Source organism: Amphiprion ocellaris, chromosome 8 (assembly GCF_022539595.1).
Source record: "Amphiprion ocellaris isolate individual 3 ecotype Okinawa chromosome 8, ASM2253959v1, whole genome shotgun sequence".
NCBI classification, from domain to species: domain Eukaryota; kingdom Metazoa; phylum Chordata; class Actinopteri; family Pomacentridae; genus Amphiprion; species Amphiprion ocellaris.
The window spans coordinates 5,500,924-5,522,792 of record NC_072773.1 but is presented as its reverse complement, the minus strand read 5'-3'; the positions used below and the strand labels follow the sequence as shown (position 1 = coordinate 5,522,792).

Here is a 21,869-nt window from a genome sequence, read left to right as displayed (position 1 = left end):
TGTGGTAATTCTATCTCTGATATAATTAAAACTGTAAGCATAAAATAGCATTTCCTCCGTTTGATTTGGTTGGTTTAACATACATATGATTCAATATAATGTTTGACTATAGTTTGCAATGTGTTGTTGATATAGTTTTATCACTACAAATTGTCTGTGGTTGTTATTTAATGTCATGTTAGGAAGGGAAAAGTATTCATTTTACAAGGAAAACCTTACTTTTTAGTTCACTACAGAAGCAAGGAAGCTGTGAAAAAAGAGCTACTTTTGCAGTGATGTATTATAATTAATTTTGTTTTATATATATCTTTTTGGGCTGATTATTTTATCCCCAAAAACAATTGTCATAAAATCATCAGGAAACCTAAAAACTGCACCAGAATGATTGGAAAACATTGATTAGATTTGTATTTAGATTGCACAGTTAATGGGGATCATTGGTTTCTGTGTTTAGCTAACTTCCTGTCTGTCCCATTGCTATTAATATTTATTTAAAAAAACAGATATAATACATTAATACAGTTTAATGCATGTAAATGTGTGATATTAAATCATAGTTTAACCACCAACCTCACAAAGTTTGATGGCAGCTACTAAGCTAGCTACTTTTAGCAGGACATAGGCCTACAGCAGTTTTTTTCCCCCCAGCATAAACTGATGTAGCTGCTGCGTTATTTAATGATGTAGAATGACAAATGAAATAAATAAAATGTCTCTTCATTCATAGATACTTTTCTATTTATAGTTTACATCCGACTAGGGAGGAAATGACAGCTAAACTTAGCTTCATTTGTAGCTAAGGCTAGCCACAGTTATTATGCAAGCTAGCTTTGCTTTGATGTTGCATTGTGATTTCAGCTGTTTAATTAGCTGTTTGCTATAACTTTAGCTGTGTAGTTAGCTGTTTTCCATAGCTTCATCTGTAAAGTTTGCTGTTTTCTATAACCTTACTTGTGTAATTAGCTGTCTTTCTATAATTTTACTATTATAGCTAGCTGTCTTTCTATAATTTTACTATTATAGCTAGCTGTCTTTCTATAATTTTAGCTCTGTAGTTAGCTGTCTTTCTATAACTTTAGCTGCGTAGTTAGCTGTCTTTCTATAACTTTAGCTGTGTAATTAGCTGTCTTTCTATAATTTTACTATTATAGCTAGCTGTCTTTCTATAATTTTAGCTCTGTAGTTAGCTGTCTTTCTATAACTTTAGCTGCATAGTTAGCTGTCTTTCTATAACTTTAGCTGTGTAATTAGCTGTCTTTCTATAATATTACTATTATAGCTAGCTGTCTTTCTATAATTTTAGCTCTGTAGTTAGCTGTCTTTCTATAACTTTAGCTGTGTAGTTAATCTTTCAGTAATTTTAGGTGTGTAATGAACTGTCTTTCTTTAATTTTAGCTGTGTAGATAGCTGTGTTTCTATAACTTTAGCTGTGAATTTAGCTGTTTTTCAGTCATTTTAGCAGTGTAGTTTGCTCTCTTTCTATAAGTCTTGGTGTATATTTAGCCATCTCTCTATAGATTTAGCTTTGAAGTTAGCTGTTTTCTATAACTTTAGCCGTGTAGTTGGCTGCCATTTTACGATGTCAGCTGTAGCTGACTTTCTGTTACTTTAGCTGTAAAGTTAGTTGTTTCCTTTTACTTTAGCTGTCTGTCTATAGTTTTAGCTGTGTAGGTAGCTGTTCTTTTATAATATTAGCTATAAAGTGAGATACTTCCTATAACTTTGGCTATGTAGTTAGCTGTCTAATTATAATTTTAGCTATAAAGTTCAATAATTCCTATAACTTCAGCTTTGTAGTTGGCTGTCTTTCTATATTTTTAGTTGTAAAGTTAGCTCACTTTCTGTATTTTTAGTTGTAAAGTTAGCTCAATTTCTAAATGTTTAGCTGTTGAGTTAGCTGTGTTTCTATATTTTTAGCTGTGTTTCTATATTTTCAGCTGTAAAATTAGCTCACTTTCTATATTTTTAGCTGTGCAGTTAGCTGTCTTTCTATATGTTTTAGTTGTAAAGTTAGCTCACTTTCTGTATTTTCAGCTGTGTGTTTCTCAGAGGGCTCATACATTTCCATGGCATCATACTATCTATATAGTAAAACAGATGGAGATTATAGCTCACTTTTGACCAAATATGTATTTACTGCGCGTAGAGGGTTGTAATCCCATGTAGCTGTTTTGCTTCTTGTTCTGCTGCAGCCTTTCACGTGAGGATGCTGCAAAACAAACAGAAAGTGAACAATAATAGATGATGGAGGAACAGAAAGTTTGAAGATGGATGGGCTGAAGCTGTTTCCCACCATGCAGGGAGAGACTTCTTTCATTTTCCCTTTGTTTGTTTATTTGGATTACAGTGCAGTTGCAGCCACAGCAGTCAGGTTGATTGCAGTCGTTGCGTGGTGGTCTGTTATTTAGAGCCGTGGAGCGATTTTTAACTATCTTATGAAATGCCACATCGCGACTTCCTGTGATTCCTCCGTCTCTCATCTCTACCGACCGGCTAGAAAAAGCTCTTGCAGCAGCAGCAGCAGCTTTTCCCTGCATGTCTCTGGATACCACACACCTAATCACTCCTGATTAGATGCACTGTAGAGAAGTTTCAGAAGTTCTGATGACAGGACAGAAGAACACGATGGACTCCCTTAAATAAAACTTTCATCAGGCATTGAGCAGAAACATGTGTGTCTGGATATAACAGGAGTCTGATCTGTTCCTGCAGTATCATCCCAGTTTTCCTTTTATTCTAACGCCATCAGCTTCACACACTGAAGCTTCCATGCAAAGACACACAGCATTTTCTGGAAACCACCCTCATTCCCATCCATACAAACCCAACGGATCCAAAATCAGCACAATTCCAATTAGCAAGAGGGACAATTTGTTCACATCTGGACTGTATTTTCTTTGCCACCAGAAGACCCAGCAATCCCCTCGTCTTTCAGGCTCCGGCGCAGTGGGAAATGAATATGTGTGTGTGTGTGTTTTTTATGTGTTTTGTTTAAAGCAGATGGGCGGTTTACATTAGCGGAGATGGGCGATAAACAGCTCAGAAAGGGATGGCGAGGAAACCGCACACAAAGAGGGAGACGCACCGTCATCCTGGCCGGCTAAACAGACATGGAAACTGACGCCGAGCTGCTGTGGATGGATTTCTGCACGATTTTGGCTTGTTTGGAGGCAATATTTATTTAATTAAAGAGGTAGTATGGGTTTTAATGAGCCTGAAAGTTATTGGGTTTGGTTCACGGAGCTAAAATGGCTTCAATCTGTCTTTTTTTATGGTATTTGGCGAAAATAGACATGCAAAACAATACAATTTCTCTGGAGGGATTAATGAAGTTCTTCTAATTCTTCCTCTCAATCCAACCATCTGTAGATGTGTGAGGTTTCAGAAGCTAAATGTGTGAAATAGCACCAAACCTTTATAGTTAGAGCCTGAACTGAAAACATCAAATACATTAGTTTTAGTTGCGGTAACATTTTCTTCTTCATTTTGGCGTCCAGTTTTATCTACACAAGTTAAGGCCTCACTTTGCCAAACGTGGATCCTGAGAGAAAAACCAACAATAGAAATTCTGTCAACAGAAATTTGGTAGTTTGCTTAACACCTCATGATTGAAATAAATCTTCACATTTCACATTTTGTCAACAGAGTTTGGTCAGTTTGAAATAGATGTGGATGTACGTTGTGGACGTATTTCTGCAGGATTTCTTGTTTTGGCTTATTTGGACCAACATTTCTTTAATTATATAAGTAGTATGAGTTTTTAGAAGCTTGAAATTTATCCTGTTTTGGGTTGGAGAGGCATCACAGTTTTTCTTTTTTATGGTATTTGGTGAAATTAGACATGCAAAACAACACAATTTCTCTGTAGGGATTAATGAAGTTCTTCTAATTCTTCCTCTCAATCCAACCATCTGTAGATGTGTGAGGTTTCAGGAGCTAAATGTGTGAAATGGCACCAAATCATTATAGTATATTATATATACATAAAAGCTTCTCCATCATGCACAGCCCCACTTTCATTTATTCCAAGGTTATTTTCTTTGAATACATCAGCATTCTCCCTCTTAAATTTGATATTTCTTACCAGACTAGGTGGGTAACTACCAAAGTTACCCAAAAAAAGAAATTATTTTTTGGTGTTTTTCAGAGGTGTTGAATGTAAAAGTAGCTCACGTGAGCAAACAAGCTTCATCTTAGAGCTAAAGTCTGCAGGTAAACTCCAGTTTTCATCCTAAACTATCAGATTTTTCATTTTCTGTGAGGTCGCAGTCAAGTTTAAAGTGCAAAACAAGAAATGCAACTTTATGTTTTATTTGGAAACAACATTTTTGTGGATAAAGTTCTTGTAATTGTTATTCTCAATGCAACCGTGAACATTCAGACATCACACCAGCTTCACATGTCAGCGGCTGCAAGCTGAACGCTGCGGTGTTTGGCTGAAATATAACTCGCGATCACATCCTGTGCGTGTGATGTAACCACCGAGCAGCTGCTGTGCGATAAATTTCTGGGTAGCATCGAGTTAAAGGTGGAGATCTGAGGCTTGAAGCGGCTCCTCCGAGATGAAGGTGGGGTTTTACATGTAGACAGGCGACATCAGGGGTCTGCAGCAGGTTGATAAGGTCCAAGGGTGGAGCGCCGAGAATCCTGTCCAGCTACAAAAACACGTCACCAAGAAACACCACAGCTGAGAGGAAACCTAAAAATAAAAACAGGCCGTCTGCCAACACACCTCGATAGTTTCTAGACAGATCTAAATATAGATAACAGTCTAGAGCCGAAAATCTTCACACTGAAATCATCAACATCAGCCTTAATAGGCTTTACAGTCAAGTAAAGTAGTGTTTCATATCATTTTTATAGGGTTTTCATCCATAATGTGCAAAATATTCAGTGGAAATCAGATCATAAATACCAGTTTATTGCCTTAACCCCAGTTTTTAAACTTGTTATTTAATTTTATGATACAAAATGTAATTTTTTAAATTTTTTTTTTACTGGAAAGCATTTTCAGTTGTTTTAAATGTGCTGTATCAAAAACTGTCACTAACAGACACCTTTCATGGACATGGGAAGACAGCTACAAATAGGCACTTTGTCAAGAGTGTCTTATTTTTTGAGTATTTTTCCTAACAGCACAAAATCCAGATAAATCATTCAAATCAAAACCTTTGTGCCTGAAACCTGTTTTTTTTATGAGTTTTTTCTTTTTAGACTCATTTTTGATAACTACAATTATTATTTTGCCAAAGGTGGATCCTGAGAGGAAAACTAAAACACACATTCTCTAAAAAATCTTTTCATTTTCAGCTTTAATGTTTTGGCAACAGCCTCTCCAGTGTCTTATCTTATCTATTTGTTATTTTCATGTTATGTTCTGGCTTTTATGCAGGTCACTAAGACACCGTTAAGGAGAAAACTGAAGCTAAAATTTGGTCAACAGAGTTTGGTCAGTTTGGAATCAGGCCTCCAAAACTAAATAAATGTTTTCTGCAGAAACTTCCAGAGCTGAATGATCTCCAGTAGTGACAGCTTTGTTTTTTATGTTGAGTAAAAATGTCTTCACTGCCTTTCTTTTTGTTTTATATACGTCAAAACCCCCAGTGGTGCAGAAAACTGGTGTTATTATTTGTAGATATATGAGGTTTATGAACGCTAAATGTGTGAAATGACACCACATCATCCTTCCACTGAACTGAAAGCAAGTTCAACAGGAAGCTTGAGGTTTTGTTATTATTTTACTTATTGATTTTTGGTGTCCTCATGTTGAACTCTATTTACTTGACTTAAGGCCTCAATCTGCCTAAGATGGATCCTGAGAGGAAAACCAAAAATAGAGATTCTGTCAACACAGATTTGAAAGTTTTCTCAGCATCTTCACATCTAAATACATCTTCACATCCAAAACAAGGTTTGTATACCTGTTTGTTCATTTAATTTTACATTCTTTTATTTGTGCAGATCAACAAGATTACGTTGTCAGGAAAACTGAAACCAAAAACAAGCATTTTGTCAGCAGAGTTTGGTTAGTTTTGGAACAGATTTCGCCACTATAAACCTATTTTTTTGAGAACTTAAATGTCTCCTTCTGTAGTGATAGCTTTGGTTTTTACTGCTTTTTTTTGTTCTATTTTTTAAAAAATCATTTGGCAGAAATTACTGCGAACTTAGCGATAAATATCTGCAGATATGTGAGGTTTCTGAATGCGAAATGTGTGAAATGACGCTGCATCGCTATAGTTAGAGCCTTAAACTGGAAACACCAGTGCAGAAGTTCAGTATTAGTTTTTGTTGTTTTGATATATTTATTTATTTATTCTTTTTGGATCCTGACAGGAAAACTAACAACAAAGATTATGTCAACATCGATCTGGAAGTTTTCTGAACACCTACATCAAAACTATTCTTTATATTTTCACAATTCACATTTTGTCACCAGACTTTTGTGAGTTTGAAATAGATTTTTCTCCAAAAAATGGTGGCTTTAACAGTACTTATCTGCATATAGGTGAGGTTTCTGAATGATAAATGTTTAAAATGACACCACACTATGCTAGATAGAGCCTGAAACTAACACATTAGAAAGTTTAACAGGAAGCATTAGATTTTGGTGTTTGATATTGAATTTTACATTTATTACATTTATTTTTTTGTGGATCCTAACAGGAAAACTAGTAACTGAGATTCTGTCTACATAGATTTGTAAGGTGTATGAACACCTATGTCTAAATAACTCTTTATATTTTCACAGTTCACATTTTGTCACCAGAGTTTGAAATAGTTTTGCTCCTCAAAAACGACATAAATATTATGAGCAGAATTTCTTAGTGCTGAAAGTAATAGTTTTGATTTTTACTGCATTTCTTTTTCTTTTACATGTAAAACCCATTTGTGCAGAAAAAAGTGGTGGATTTAGAGTTAATTATCTGCATATATGTGAGGTCTCTGAATGCTAAATGTGTAAAATAGCACCACATCATGCTAATTAGAGCCTTAAGTTGAACAGAAAACAAACAACAACTTAGAAAGTTCAATAGGAAGCATTAGATTTAGGTGTTTCACTATTTGCCATTTTTATTTTTTGGATCTGAGAGGAAAACCAACAATAGAGATTCTGTCACTATCAATGTAACACCTCTACATATGCATCTACATTTTAATATTTTGCCACCAGAGTTTGGTCAGTTTGAAATAGATTTTGATCCTTTAAAACTAAATAAATGTTTAAAAAGCAGAAACTATTAGAGCTAGAATATCTCCTGTAGTGATAGTTTTGTTTTTTACACTGAAAAAATAACAACTTGTGTCTTTCTTTCTTGTTTTTTTTTTTTATGTTAAAACCTCTCTGTGCAACAAAAAGGTGGATTTGGAGGTAATTATCTGCAGATATATGAGGTTTCTGAATGCTAAATGTGTGAAATGACACCACACTATGCTAGCTGGTTAGTTTTGATAGTGTAGATTTTTTTGTTTTATGTATTCATTTATTTTTGGATCCTGAGGGAAAACCAACAACAGAGATTCTGTCAGGACAGTTTTGATAGTTTTCTTAACACCTCTACATCTACATTTTTACATTTTCTCGCCAGAGTTTGGTCAGTTTGAAATAGATTTTGCTTCTTTAAAACTAAATAAATGTTTAAAAAGCAGAAACTATTGGAGCTGGAGTATCGTTTTGTGCTGTTTTTTCTTTTTTTTGTTCTTTCCGTTCTTGTTTTTTTTAATGTTCAAACCTCTCTGTGCAACCAAAAGGTGGATTTAGAGTTCATTATCTGTAGATATCTGAGGTTTCTGAATGCTAAATGTGTGAAATGACACCACTCTGTGCTACTTAGAGCCTTCAGCTGAACTGAAAGCCAGCAGCAACAGAGAAAGGTCAACAGGAGGCGGGTTGCTTTGAGTTTGACTACCTTATTTCCCACTTCTGAAAGGCCACAGGCGAAGTGTCAGGCCTGTTTTTCTGCAGCAGCAGCAGCGAGTTAGAAAAAGAGGCAGAGCGGAAAAATGAGGAAACGTGAGTGACATATACGTTTGTGTAGATGTTCTAATGAACTGCAAACTTCTTCCTCTGTGGCTACGCAAGGTAAAGTCTGAGGAACTTAAAGATTCAAAAAGGGAAATGAAATTGGTAAAACATTACACAGCAAGTCAGAGATGCATAAAAATACAAAATGCAAGACAGTAAAGTTGTTCTTTGTGATCCTTGTCATTCGTTCACGTGAAGGAAGTCTCTGTCTGCCTCTGCCTCACTTTCTGCCTCGTTCTCAAACTCCGGCTGTGAGTTGTGGTTCTTTGCATTGTTATCATTGCTGTCATCTCTAACAATGAAAAACAGTGTGTGTTCAAGGGATGGGGGAGGAGCAGACTCAGAGAACGACACAGGAAAAGAGGGAAAGAGCAGCCAGCTGTCGAGCATCAGAAGAAAAGAAAAACGAGAGTGATTGAGCACAAAGAGAGAAAACGTTGGGCTGAACTGGAGGATGCAGAAGGGATTAAGTAGCCTTCAAAGCCGAAGCCTGAGTAGAGAAACCTCAGTGTTCCTTCTGAAGAACGGGCAAAAGAAGAAGTCATGAGCTGCTACTCTATTTACTGTTTTGTTGTTTTGCCTCCATGTGCTGTTTGTTAGATCGCAATCATCTGTTATCCTCATTCAATCGGTTGTTCTTGGAGCAATTTTCACCAACAAATTGTGTGCAGATTGTATCAGCTGTGTCGCCCAGCCTCTCAGCAGGGGAATAATGATCTCTTTTAATGTGACACATTTAAGCAATTATCAGTAGATTCAGTAAAAACAAAGCAGGCTGGCAGAGAGTCCGCACATGAAAATCAATGAAAATAACCAAGGTTTTTGCGACCGCACCCAGGCCACATGTTGCCATGCCTCCCCGACGGCTGGGCTGGGGCATGTTGAGCGCACATGTGAGCGTCCAATGACCAACATATAATGACAGAGCTCTGGTTCCATCCCAGTCTTTATCACTGAGACGTATCGCTGATTGGCTCCATCTGATTTCCAGCAGGGAACCCGAAGAAAAGCAAGAAAATCTATGCAGTTTTTTTTTTCTTCTTTGCATTGTGAACTTTGTGTGACCGCTTTTTTTTTTTTGTCAATCTGAAGGAATGATCAGAAGAAAATGAGCAAATAACTCTGATGTTTGTGGCTAATCATGACTGTGGTTTAAAGACTTTGAGTTTCTTCCAGACTTTAAATATACTGGGAATACGTGCAGACACCTATCATTATTAATTTTTAAAGAGCGCGAGTTACTTCAACATTTCTAGTGAAAGTTGTTCCTGCAGGCTATGGAGTTTCTTTTTTCTTTCAAAAAGTTCTCTGCTTCACCAGAAAACATAGAAGAAATATTGTTCTTGTATTATTTTCCAACATAGTCTCCTTTAACTTTAATGCACTCGCTTTGCTATCCCTTTGGAGAAGAAGGCCGCATCTTGAGCTTTTAGATACTCAACATACATGGCCTCATATTCAGTCTGAAAACGGCAACCATGGAAGAGAGATTTTAGTTTAGGAATACTGTTCTTTCATTACTTTTCAGCATTGTTTCCTTTAACTTCACTTTACTTGGTCCATGGATGTTCAAGCTTCACTATCCCTTTGGAGAAGAAGATCTTGAGCTTTAGATACTCCTCAACAACATGCATGACCTCATCATCGGTCTGAGAATGACAACCACACAAATAGGATGTCAGTTTGGGAAATAGATTACATTTATTGTATTTAAAGAGTGCAAAATTATTCCAACATTTCTAGAGAATGATGTTCTCAGATGTTTGTTTCTGTCTAGTTACCTTCCTAATATTTCAACTTGAAAAAGTTTTCTATCTAACCAGAAAAAGTCAAAAGAGAATGATTATTTTTGCACTATTTTTCAACATAGTCTCCTTTTATTTTAATGCGCTTTGGTCCACCAATGTTCAAACTATTCTATCCCTTTGTAGAAGAAGATCACAACTTGAGCTTTTAGATACACCTCAACAGCATACATGACCTCATCATCAGTCTGAAAATGGTGACCTCACAAGTGCGATTTCGGTTTGGGAAATAGATCACATTTATTGTATTTAAAGAGTGCAAATTACTCCAACACTGATAGAGAATGATGTTCTTAAATGTTTGCTTCTGTAGAGTTACTTTCTTATTATTCCTACTAGAAAAATGTTTCTATCTAATCAGAAACTGTCACAAGACAATGATCATTTTTGCATTATTTTCACCACAGTTTCCTTTAACTTCAATGCACTTGGTCCACCGATGTTCACACTTCGCTATCCCTTTGCAGACAAAGGTCTCATCTTGAGCAGATTTGGATAAAATTTTCAGTGAAGGTCAGAAATGACACAAGGATCAAGTGATTAGATTTTGGCAGCGATGCAGCTTATGGTCTGGATCCAGCTTTGTTAAAGATTTCTGTATCATTGTGAGATAGTGGCATGGCGTCACTGTAACCATGACAACAAGTGAACACTACGTCAGCTGCCTGCTGATGATCACAAGATTGTGATCCTACTACAAATCCACCACTGCAGACTTATCCATCGAAAATCATACAAGGAACAACTGATTAAATTGTGGGGGTGTTTCTGAGTCCCATTAATTCCCACCATCCGCTACATATTCAGGTCACATGATTCGGTATCTGTACATAACGTACACATGTATAACACACACCTGTGTTCAGCGCAAGGTCATTGTGTTTGTGGGTACATCTATATTAAATGGCCACATTCTATGTTCCAAGATTTCTGATCATCAATAACTAATAAACAAATGCTGCATTTCTGACAATGCCATATAAAGGAATGAGCAGGACCTTGGCGGGGTACTGCGCTCTCTGAGTGCTTTTCTAGTTTATTATGTTTTTAATTCTAAATTTTATGATAGTTTCTGGTGTCTGAGGTTGTCAGAAACATTTAGAACTAGAAGGTTAAAGTGTCATTTTTCTTCTGTCCCACTGCAGAAAAAAAACTTAACACTTCATGACAGAAAAAAAACCTGACATGTGTTCCCACATCCTCATTTTGCAAGAGCTCGATCAAATGTTCAACGGTTTTATATTCAAAGTTTTCACACTTTATTCGCCCCGATGAAGCATTACTGCAGTGAAGCTCTCAGGACTGACTGGTTCTGGCGGTCATCAGTGGCTTTCTAGTGGCTGTTTATTCTTGTAATTTTATTCCCCACATAGCAGACTATCACTCTCTGTGGTTCAGGATTTAACAGTGATTTTATCTTTGAAGTTTAGAGCTGTTACACATTATGCTCATTATTATTTGCAGCAGAGCAACTAAAAGTTATATCAAATACATTTGCTCTTCTAAAACTCAGCACAGTGTTGGTATTTCAAGTCAGATTTTACTCACTGAATAATCAGTTGATAAAGAAATTAATGAGGGGATCCATAAATAAAATAATCATTCATTGCAATTTTGTATAAAATATTTTAAAATTAGCTGCACTGTTAGACAGATGAGTGAAATCAGATGTAACAGATAAGTAAGCATTTTGACCAGTTAACTAACGAGCTTTTCTGTTTTTTTAGTCAGTAATAGTCAATATTTTAGAGAAATACCTACTTAATACAAAGTTTAAAGGTGTTTTCACATCTTCCTGTACAAACCTGAACCTATAATTCCTTGGTAGCAGATCAGATACTGTTTCTCTGTAGCCACTTAATGACAAATATTGTAAAAACTGGGGTACTTTTGATTCCCGGAGGTTAAATTATACCTTATCTAATGTTTTTACCAGTGATACAACAAAACCCAAATGAGACTACTTCCTCCAGAACAGCGGGTGGCAGCAGACTCATTTGAAGTCCGGTTTGAATCTTCCAAAGAAGAAAAAGTGGAAAATCAGTGCATTCTGGTTTGAAATTTCCCAGGCAATACACTTTACAGTTAGAACTAAAATTACATCATCAGGAACTGGAAAAGGTTTTTATGGCTATGGTTTGATAAAAGATCTATTTGGGTTGTAAATATTCAGAAATTATTGGACAAATTTAGAAAAATAAGGGGCAGACAGAAACACTTTAAAAGCTTTTAAGAGTCAATTAACGGGGTCAGGATTAGATCTTGGTTGTGAGGATCAGCAGCAGACACATCTATATATGTACTTGTATATCTAGATCCACTAGATCCAGTGTCAGGCTTTGAGCTTCTGCAAAGAAGCAGCATTACAGGTGGAAATGGAAGAAATACCACAGGAACTGAGAAGAACACAATAATCATTGCATTACTGAGGGAATAAACAAACTCAGAGTCAACAACAGACAACACAAGACACTTTGAATCCTTGTTTGGAGATGGACAGGAGGAAATAACACTTAATGTAGCTCAGGTAAACATCAGTCCAACAGCAGAACAACCACAGATATGACAGTGAGCGATTAGCAGTTTACACAGAGGAGATGCTGCCATATTGTTAGCAGTGATGAAGGACAGAAGATCACTGAGGAAAATCATTTGTTTTGGACTCAAACTCAACACTAGACTATAGTCTGTGTTCAAGAAGAAGCTTTTTTGACAGAGTATTACATTATTTTACCTCCAAACCACTTCATTTGATTTCCTCAGACCAGTAAAATGATTTGAATACTATTAAAAGATTAGTCAAGGTCACTATCATCCAAGAAAAGAGCTGAAATTACTATATTTAATAGTCGGGATGGGGGAATATGGTTCAGGGACAACTTACCTCAGATTGACCTATCGTTTGGATTTCTATTTTTTTCTTTTATTTTCTTATCATCTAATTGTTATTTTTAAAAGCTGTATTCATTTAATTGTTCATTTTATTCTCTTTTACCATTTATTTGCTTTTTTATGTATGCATCCACTTCTTTACCAATGCTACTATGAGTATCATCATCATCTCGTGTTTAAGGTTTTAGCCTCTGTTTTTATTTTATCCCACTTGTTCTTTCCCTTACTTGGATGTGGCATTTTATTATTTTATCTGATGATGTTGTATAAATTTATTTTTAACATCTTTCAACATGTTTGGACTGACCAGTCTCTGTGGTTTATTGCTCTTCCTGAGTAGCCTTCTTTTCTTTCTTTTTTTCCCTGTCTGTAAAGCAATTTTTAAATTGTTTTTTAAAAGGTGCTATATAAATAAAATAATAGTGGTAGTAGTATGAGTAGTAATAGTAATAATGATAATAATAATAATTGTTATTATTATTTTTAGCAGTAGTAGTAGTAGTATTAATAATAAAAAATAACAATAATAATAATAATTATTATTATTGATATTATTAATATTATTTTTAGTAGTAGTAGTAACAATAATAACAATAATTATTGTTGTTATTATTAATATTATTATTAGTAGTAGTAACAACAATAATAATTATCATTAATAGTAGTAGTAATAGTTGCTGTAGTAGCCGTAGTTGCAGCATTAGTAGTAATACTTATATTGTTGTTGTTGTTGTTATTATTATTATTAGTAATAGTAGTAGTAGCAGCAGTAGTAGTAATACTTACATTATTATTATTATTATCATTATTATTATTATTAGTAGTAGTAGTAGTAGTAGTAGCAGTAATAGTAATAATATCTATATTATTATTATTATTATTATCATTATTATCATCATCATCATCAAAAACAGCAACGTTGTTATTACTATTACTACGATATAACATTTTCCAAAAAAAACCCGTAAGAATTGAATGTTATTAAATCATATTTAATCGTCTTACACAAACTAATTTAATAAAGAAGATGAAAAGTTTTAAATCATGGTAAAGGTTGTAATTCACCCTCCAGCCAGACCAGCAGGTGGCGATGAAGCACCACCTCAATGTTCATTAACCACCGTTTAACCGTCCAACGCAGAGGAAGCCGCAGCCCCGGTGTATTCTGGGACGGGACACGAACCACAATGGCGGTGAAACAACCAGCAGCCCTCGGTCTCTCACTGACATGTTTACTTTCAGCACTTTTCCTCCAGACTTGTCGGACTTTAGCCGGAGAGCTGCGGTGGGATGAGAGCGGCTACGTGTTGTACTGCCCTTGCATGGGTAACTCCGTCTTGTTAGCCAGCGTTTCTGTCGTCCGAAAGGATGCTCCAAAACTTTACTCAGAAGTTTAGAGTTCTCCTGAATGTGGAGTCTGGGTTCTGTTAAACGCTGCCATGAGCCATTCTTCAGCTCATACATTCTGTTTTTAGTCGCTTCATGTCAGTAAAATGTCAACTTTATTCACATCTAAACACCCAACGACAGAAGAGATGCGGCAGTAGCTAATTAGCGGCTAGCCCCAGTTTGTGTCACACATGTATTAGCATAAAGTTGACGGATCAGTACTTTTCTCTTGGTTACTGTGTTAGAAAACCCAGAGGATCAATCAAAAACACTTACTAGCTCTGTGAAGTGATCTACTCTAACCAGGGAGGTGATGGATTAGCCTTCATATTAGACAGAAGTGAGCAAAAACTAGCCAGTGAGGCCCACTGACATCCAACCAGCCTTTATACCCACGACAGGAAGCTTGGTGCCATCCTGGACTCAGCACTGAAATTTGATTAAAGGGTGCTATTTTCAACATTGCTAAATTGAAATCCATCCTGTGTCTCGAGATGAGTAAAGATAAAACTTTCTCCTAGCTAATTCTTTTGCCAGATATTAAGTACACAGAATGAAACAACATGGGAAATACCCAGTAGGAAAGTAGTAAGATACAAGTATGTTTAATTGCATAAATGTGGTCAACACTAGATTACTGTAACTCTCTACGGACAATGGCCACTCTTCTCTCTCCTCAAGAATTGAGGAAGGCACCACACCTGTATCAGCATCACTATACTAGCTACCTGTTAAATAAGGAACCAAATTTAAGGTTTTTGTATTTGTTTTTTAAAGCCATGCATGAGTTGACACCTGCTTAGTTGGTACCCCGCCTCAAGGTCTCCTAGATCCTCGAAATAGCTGTTTCAAACTCTCTCTTGTTATGAGAGGAAACACGAAGTTCACTGTTGAAGAGTGTAAAGTTCATAGTTTCATTGTTCAGGTCGCTTTGGAAACCAGGCAGACCACTTCCTGGGATCCTTGGCCTTTGCAAAGATGTTGAACCGAACCCTGGCGGTCCCTCCCTGGATAGTGTACCGCCACCACACGCCCCCGTACACCAATGTAAGTACAATCAGTGCAGCAGAAGCACCGTCCAGACTGCAGTGTTGTTTTGCAATTCTAAGGCAAAGTTACATAAACACAAAAATGAAATAGATGATGAAAAAAATATACAGCTAAAATTCCAAATTATGTATCACACTGTATGTACAAATGGTGTTCAAGGGTTGAAAATTGTAGAAGAAAAGCAGACAGGCTTGTAAATATTAACAACACTTGAATGAATAAATAATAATATACAAGTCAAGGTGACCAGTCTGTCCTAGTTATGTGACGTCAGACAAAATGATGGCAGCTAGCAGGAATAACTTCCTATTCTGTCTTCATTCTTTCAACAGCAGACATGTTTACGTAGCTGCAATTGTTAAAATTAAAGTTTTTTTTTCAGTTCTATTAAGTGTCCCAGCCTTTATGTTCACAACCAAGGCTCTAACCCTGGTCAAGCTAAAAATAATGTGAAGGATAACCTCCTTAAACAGTATTCATTTTTGACAGTTTGATCAATATTTGTTCTATACTTATGTCACTGAAATAGGAAATGCTCTTTTAAGATGCATTTTACTTTGACTTTTTTGCACAGTTACTTTTTTTTAATGTTGAATACAATCTTTTTAATTTTCCCCGTATGGTCATGGTCATTATTGCCACTATTGTTACTGTTATCCTTGAAAACTGAGTTTGGCGGTGTTGTTTCAGTCCGCTCTTTTCTGTTCTGTTCAGGTCCATGTTCCCTACAGTGAGTTCTTCCAGCTTGAGGCCTTGTCTGCTTACCATCGTGTGATCAGCCTGGAGGACTTCATGGAGAAACTGGCCCCCAAACACTGGCCCTCAGGGCAGAGGAACGCCTACTGCTTTGAGACTGCTGCACACCGGACTGCAGACAAGAAGTCCTGCCCCATGAAGGTGAACTAGAATCTTAAAGAACCATTATTTTACTGAACATAGATTATCACACTTTGTTCATTAATAATGGTGATTGTAAAGGTGAAATGCTGCCCTCTGCCGGCCCATTTCAGCAACTTAATTATGAAGACACTGCTCCTGTTTCAGTGTTCTGACATGACTGGATGGTTCTGATTTGTTTTCAGGACGGGAACCCATTCGGTCCATTCTGGGACTACGTTGGTGTTGAGTTTGACAAGTCTGTGTTATTTGGTGGGATTTCCTTCAGTGCTTACCACCAGCCTCAGTGGATGAAGAAGTGAGTGCACTATCATGAAAGCATCAAAAATACCACGTTTTACTGTTTGTTTGTGTGGCAGGTGTGTCTTCTTGCACAGCAGCAGCTAACAGGCAGCATCTTCTTGTCATTCTGTCTAACAGGTTCCCGCCCTCTGAACATCCAGTCCTGGCTCTGCCCGGAGCGCCAGCCCAGTTCCCAGTCGTGGAGGAGCACGTTGGCCTGCAGCGCTACGTGGTTTGGTCAGAAAAGATGGTGAAGGAAGGAGAGGAGCACATATCTAGCCTGCTGACCAGACCGTATGTTGGCATCCACCTGAGGATTGGCAGTGACTGGGTGAGAGCACAAGCTTGAAAACATAACAGTTCTAAAGGTGTCTTGTACATCAGATAAATCGCATTAATCTGCATTTTATTTTTTTAGCATAGCATGGCATACTAAATGTGAGGAAACTCTTTGTTTAGCCACAGATATACAATATAGTAGGGCTAGACCCAAATATCCGAAAATTCGGTTGTGACGGTATCCGAATATTTATTTTGAGGTCAGTATTCGTCTCGTCAATTCGTCCGACGTCCCCCCATTGGACGATTCGAACCGAAACGAATATTCGGATATTCGTCATTAATTGGGGCTGAATATCTGGAACCCCAAAACTGCTGTTCGGGCCAGCCCTACAATATAGTATATAATATACTATACTAGTACAGTGGTGGAAAAAAGTTTTGGGACACCAAGTGCATTTGTGAAATATTGCATTAAGAATCACTTTTAAGTCTTCAGGTGCAATTTCTTTTAGTACAGTCACGGCCAAAACGCTAAACAAATCCTTGGAAAAAAAAAACATTAAAACCTTAAAATTGATTGGTTCCATAAAAACACATACGAAAATTTGAGTATTGGGTCATTTTGGTACCAGTGATCCACTAATGAAGGTCGTGCTTTTTATTAAAAGACACAATTTTTGTTGCCGTGCTTCGTGTCTAAATAAAGCCCGCACATTTGGAAGTTCTTCTGAGACAAAAATAGCTTAAAAAAAAAAAAGGAACCTAACGCAGGAAACACGTGTGAAGATCCAGATTCTCAGCCAGGAAGGGTACAGCAGCCGTCAGATAGTCAGGAAATGCAGATGCAGTCCTTCAGCAGTTGGATACTCTGCAGAAATACAGACGAACCAACAGCTTGGAAGACAAACCAAGATCTGGGCGTCCAAGGGTTTCTTCAGCAAGAGATGACTGCATCCTGATCTGCATGTGCAGGAAAACCATCAAATGACATCACAGGAGCTTCAGCAGCAGTGGTCAAACCGAACTGGTGTCCAGTGTTCCACCTGCACTGTACATGGCTGACTTTTAGATCATGGCTTAAGGTCCTACAAGGCTGTCAGGAAGCCCCTGATCAATGAGAGGCAAAGGTTAGCAGGGTGTCGTTGGGCCCAAGCATAGAAGAACTGGACAGTGAGGAACTGGAAGGAGATTCTGTGGTCAGATGAGTCCACTTTCCAGCTTTATCTTCCTCCTGCTCATGTGAGGGTACACAGAAGGCCAGGAGAAGCATTATCTCCAGCATGTACAGTACCTACTGTCAAGCATGGTGGAGGCAGTATCATGGTTTAGGAATGCATGAGTGCTGCTGTTGTTGGTTATCTCATTGTCTGTGATGGCACATGGAACTCTGCCAAGTACTGAATATCTCGAAACCCACATGCTCCCTTCTGCTCTGTTCCGTCGAGGTCAGAACTTTCTCATGAATCTTCTCTTTTTCCTGCAGCAAAACGCCTGCAAGCTGCTGAAGAGCGGTGACGCGGGGCCTCACTTCATGGCGTCCCCTCAGTGTGTCGGCTACAACCGGCAGACGGCGCTTCCCCTCACCACGACCATGTGCCTCCCCGACCTGGCGGAGATCCGCAGGGCCGTGAAGCTGTGGGTGAAGAAGACGTCCGCCCGCTCTGTCTACATCGCCACCGACTCCAACTCCCACAGCAGGGACATAGAAAAGCTCTTCAAGGGCAAGGTGGGTGAAATTTGACCTTGACGAACCCGACCGACTTGTCTGTTGCAAAATTTGTTGAACAAGTTTTGTCAGTTTGCAGATTCTTTACATAGGTTCCAGAAACACTCTAAAGTCCTACCTTTAGAAGTCAGAATGCAGCCCTTCATGTATATTATTGTCCCCTTCTGATGGCTGAACTACTATGTGAGTGCCAGCAGGTGTGTTGAACCTGAAGTCAGAGTTTGTAGTGCTAGGAAGGCTTTCTACCTGCTAGGTCTCCATGGTAACTGATGATGTAGAGACAACCTTGTTCAGCGTTTAGATTTAAATTGGCTGTAAAAAGCATCCTTGTGTAGCCAAATAATTCCCTGACCATTCTTTATGAGTGATACAGATATTCAGCTGAGGGAAAATGTTTTAGCTGCAAACCTGTTGATCTGTGTGTCACTAAAACTACTAAATGAAGTTGTGTAGTTACACACTGTATGCATTGCGTTACCATGGGAACTCCACATACATTTAGTTGGCGATGCAGAAATTGTAAAAATGTGTTAATTTTGGTCCTGATTTGCTGCCAAGTCCGTTTAAACTGCAGCTGATAGAGCACAGAGTAGAAAACGGATTATTACTCCGCCAAGGAACGGGCGGAGTTATGTGACGATCGGTGTACGTTTGTCTGTGAATCTGTGAGTCTGAGAGTCTGTCTGTGTGAAACATTGCTGAAAAACGGAGCAACAGATTTGGATGAAATTTTCAGAGGTCAGAAATGACACAAGGACCAACTGATTAGATTTTGGCAGAGATGCAGCTTATAGTCTGGATCTACAGCTTTGTTAAAGAATTCCCATTGGGAGATATAGCAGCCGGCACGGCGTCGCTGTAACCATGACGTGAACACTGTGTCAGTTACCTGCTGACGATCACATGATTGTGATCCTACTACAAACTGACTGATAAACTGTGGGCTGTTTCTGAGTCCCATCAATTCCTGCATATTTAGGTCACGCAATGTAGCAAACCCCAGCCAGACACATTAAGTTCAGCCGTCAGCCTTATTTTGAACACCGATTCACCTTTCTGTCCTTCACTCATTCCTTCACAGTAAGAGCTTGTCCCCACTAGGTGCTTCTAAGTTTAGACACATCCTATGCTAGACAGCAACAACTGGAACCGTTGTCTTTCATCTTTATTTGAATTTTCTGACTTTTCGGCAGCATCTTCGTCATGTCAAGAAAACGTTTCTTAGAGAGTCACTTCCTGTGCTGCTGGAATGGTGACAAAATAAAAGCCCGCAACATTAAAATTACGTCTTCAAAATAAAAGCATGGAAGGAACAGTTATTTTAACAGCAGCAAAACAAAGGTTTGCCAAAAGTGATGAACCTATCAACAGACTTTTATAGGAGTAATTTACACGCAATTTGGTATTCATACATAACATGCACATGCATAACACACGCTTGTGCTCAGCGCAAGGTCATTTTTTATTAAAGATTTCATCCGTCGGAAATGATACATCAACTGAACAGCCTTGGAGGAGGACTGCGCTCTCTGAGTGCTTTTCTAGTTCTGTTAGTGTTTATTACAGAGAATATTCAGACAATAACATTCATTTTTGATTGGTGAAGATTTGAAACCAGATAAGATAGATTGATCATTCTTCTTGCATATAAAATTTGGGGAGTTACACTAATATTTCACACATTCATCAGGTCTCAGAGCGCTTTTTTGTTGTCGTGATGAGTTTGTAAAAATACACAATAAATTGCACAAAACAAAAATCTTTCTAAACAAGACCATGGGCTATTGTGCAACTTTTATTTTATTTTTTTACAAATTTGAGGGATGCAGCTATGCAATTTCTGTATTTTGAAATATCTATCTATCTATCTATCTATCTATCTATGTTAACGATATAACGATTTTAATTTTTTTTTGGTGTATTTCACCTTTAAGCAATTTATTGTCGTAGTTAAGACATAAGTCAATACGTATTATTAAAACTTGGGATATAAGGTTTATATTGATGTGAAGCAAAATAAAAATACTAAAAAATTACACTATAGTATGTAAAAATGTAAGAATATGTCTTGGTGGACTGACACAATGGTAGATCTTAAAGGGTTAAATATATGAAGTTTCGTAGCTCTAATCTGCAGCTGCATTGATCAGTAAAATAAATATATTCACACATGATTAAAGAGTTTCTAGCAGTGTTCCCGTCTTGCATAATTTCCAGTAGCAGCTTTTTAGCGTCATAAATGTTTATTTTCCTCATTGTTCTCCATTATAACAACCTGTTGACTGAAGCAGCTGAACACAATCGGTTCATTTTGTAAACACCTCCTTTTATGTGAAAAGAGTCTGTAGCAGAAAATCTGATTTAACAGAGAAAGTTGAAAACCGTCTTTGTAATACTCATCTCTGACTGGGGTTTTAGTTTTTGTGCAGCTAACTTACACAAAGAAGGCCAGGATGTGTTGAACTTGCTTCATCTGATTGTTATCTGTGTGTTTTCTGCAGGTTAAAGTTGTGACTCTGCAGCCCGACTCGGCCCAGATGGATCTGTACATCTTGGGCCAGGCTGATCACTTCATCGGCAACTGCGTCTCCTCCTTCTCCGCCTTCGTGAAGAGGCACCGGGACGTCCGTGGCCTCCCGTCCTCCTTCTTCGGCATGGACCACCCAGGAAAACCAAATCACAAGGAGGAGCTCTGAGCGTCATACGGTTGCCTCACTGGACACTAATACCGAAAGACTGTCGTTAACTGAAATGTGGGTCACAATGTGCAGGACTTGAGTGATTTTAAAGACGCTTTTAATGTGTGAGAACGGAGGAAGATGGGATGTAGCAGGTGAACGTTATGAGAATGCTGCTACTGAGAAACACTACTCTTGTCTGTTTACTGCTTGAAAACTCACTATTTGTATTCTCAAATTATAGCCTGTTTTTGTTTCGTTCCATCGGGGAAACACGCCACTTCCCCAGCATTTCCTTTAGTCGCTGCTGTATTCTGTCGTCCATGTTTTGCAGCCCAGACGAGTTGGCAGAACCTCGTGACCTCGGCGAACCCTGTAAAAGACCGATTGCAGTAAGCGATGCGTTCGTCTTCCTTTCCTTTCAGAGCACAGTAACTGATCCTCCTCTACAACACTAATTATAGAAAGGAGACATCGCACCACGTGCTTTAGCAGGACCAAAAACTTTGATAAAAATGTGCGAAACTTTATACCGACAGTATTGTTATTAATAGGAGGAGGTGAACAAAAGCGTTACTGGTGTTCGTTATTTTTGTTTTTATGGAATTGTGATTTGCACTGGTTGGATGTTTGTTAGGAATGTAGTTTTCTATAGTGTTTTTCATCAATAAAGTGGTGCGAATTAGTTTATTTTCCAATAACTCCAAGCCTCAGGGTGTTTACTTCCCTCACTGGAGGCTTAGCACAGTTGAATCAGCTGATATGCTAAGCTATGTTGGCCAAGTGTGTGTGGAGAGCCGGTTGCCAGATCAGCCAGCAATCCTGAATTTATCTTCTTTAT

General features: G+C 37.9%; 1 protein-coding gene across 1 annotated transcript; it reads left to right on the top strand.

Moving 5' to 3' along the window:
- Positions 1 to 13,873: 13,873 nt before the first annotated feature.
- On the top strand, positions 13,874 to 21,729 carry pofut1 (protein O-fucosyltransferase 1). The gene is made up of 7 exons (XM_023276329.3): positions 13,874 to 14,050; positions 15,039 to 15,160; positions 15,878 to 16,060; positions 16,246 to 16,358; positions 16,481 to 16,673; positions 18,108 to 18,350; positions 20,852 to 21,729. The coding sequence occupies exons 1-7, from the start codon at positions 13,912 to 13,914 to the stop codon at positions 21,044 to 21,046; spliced, it is 1,188 nt and encodes a 395-aa protein (XP_023132097.1). The 5' UTR covers positions 13,874 to 13,911; the 3' UTR covers positions 21,047 to 21,729.
- Positions 21,730 to 21,869: the final 140 nt, after the last annotated feature.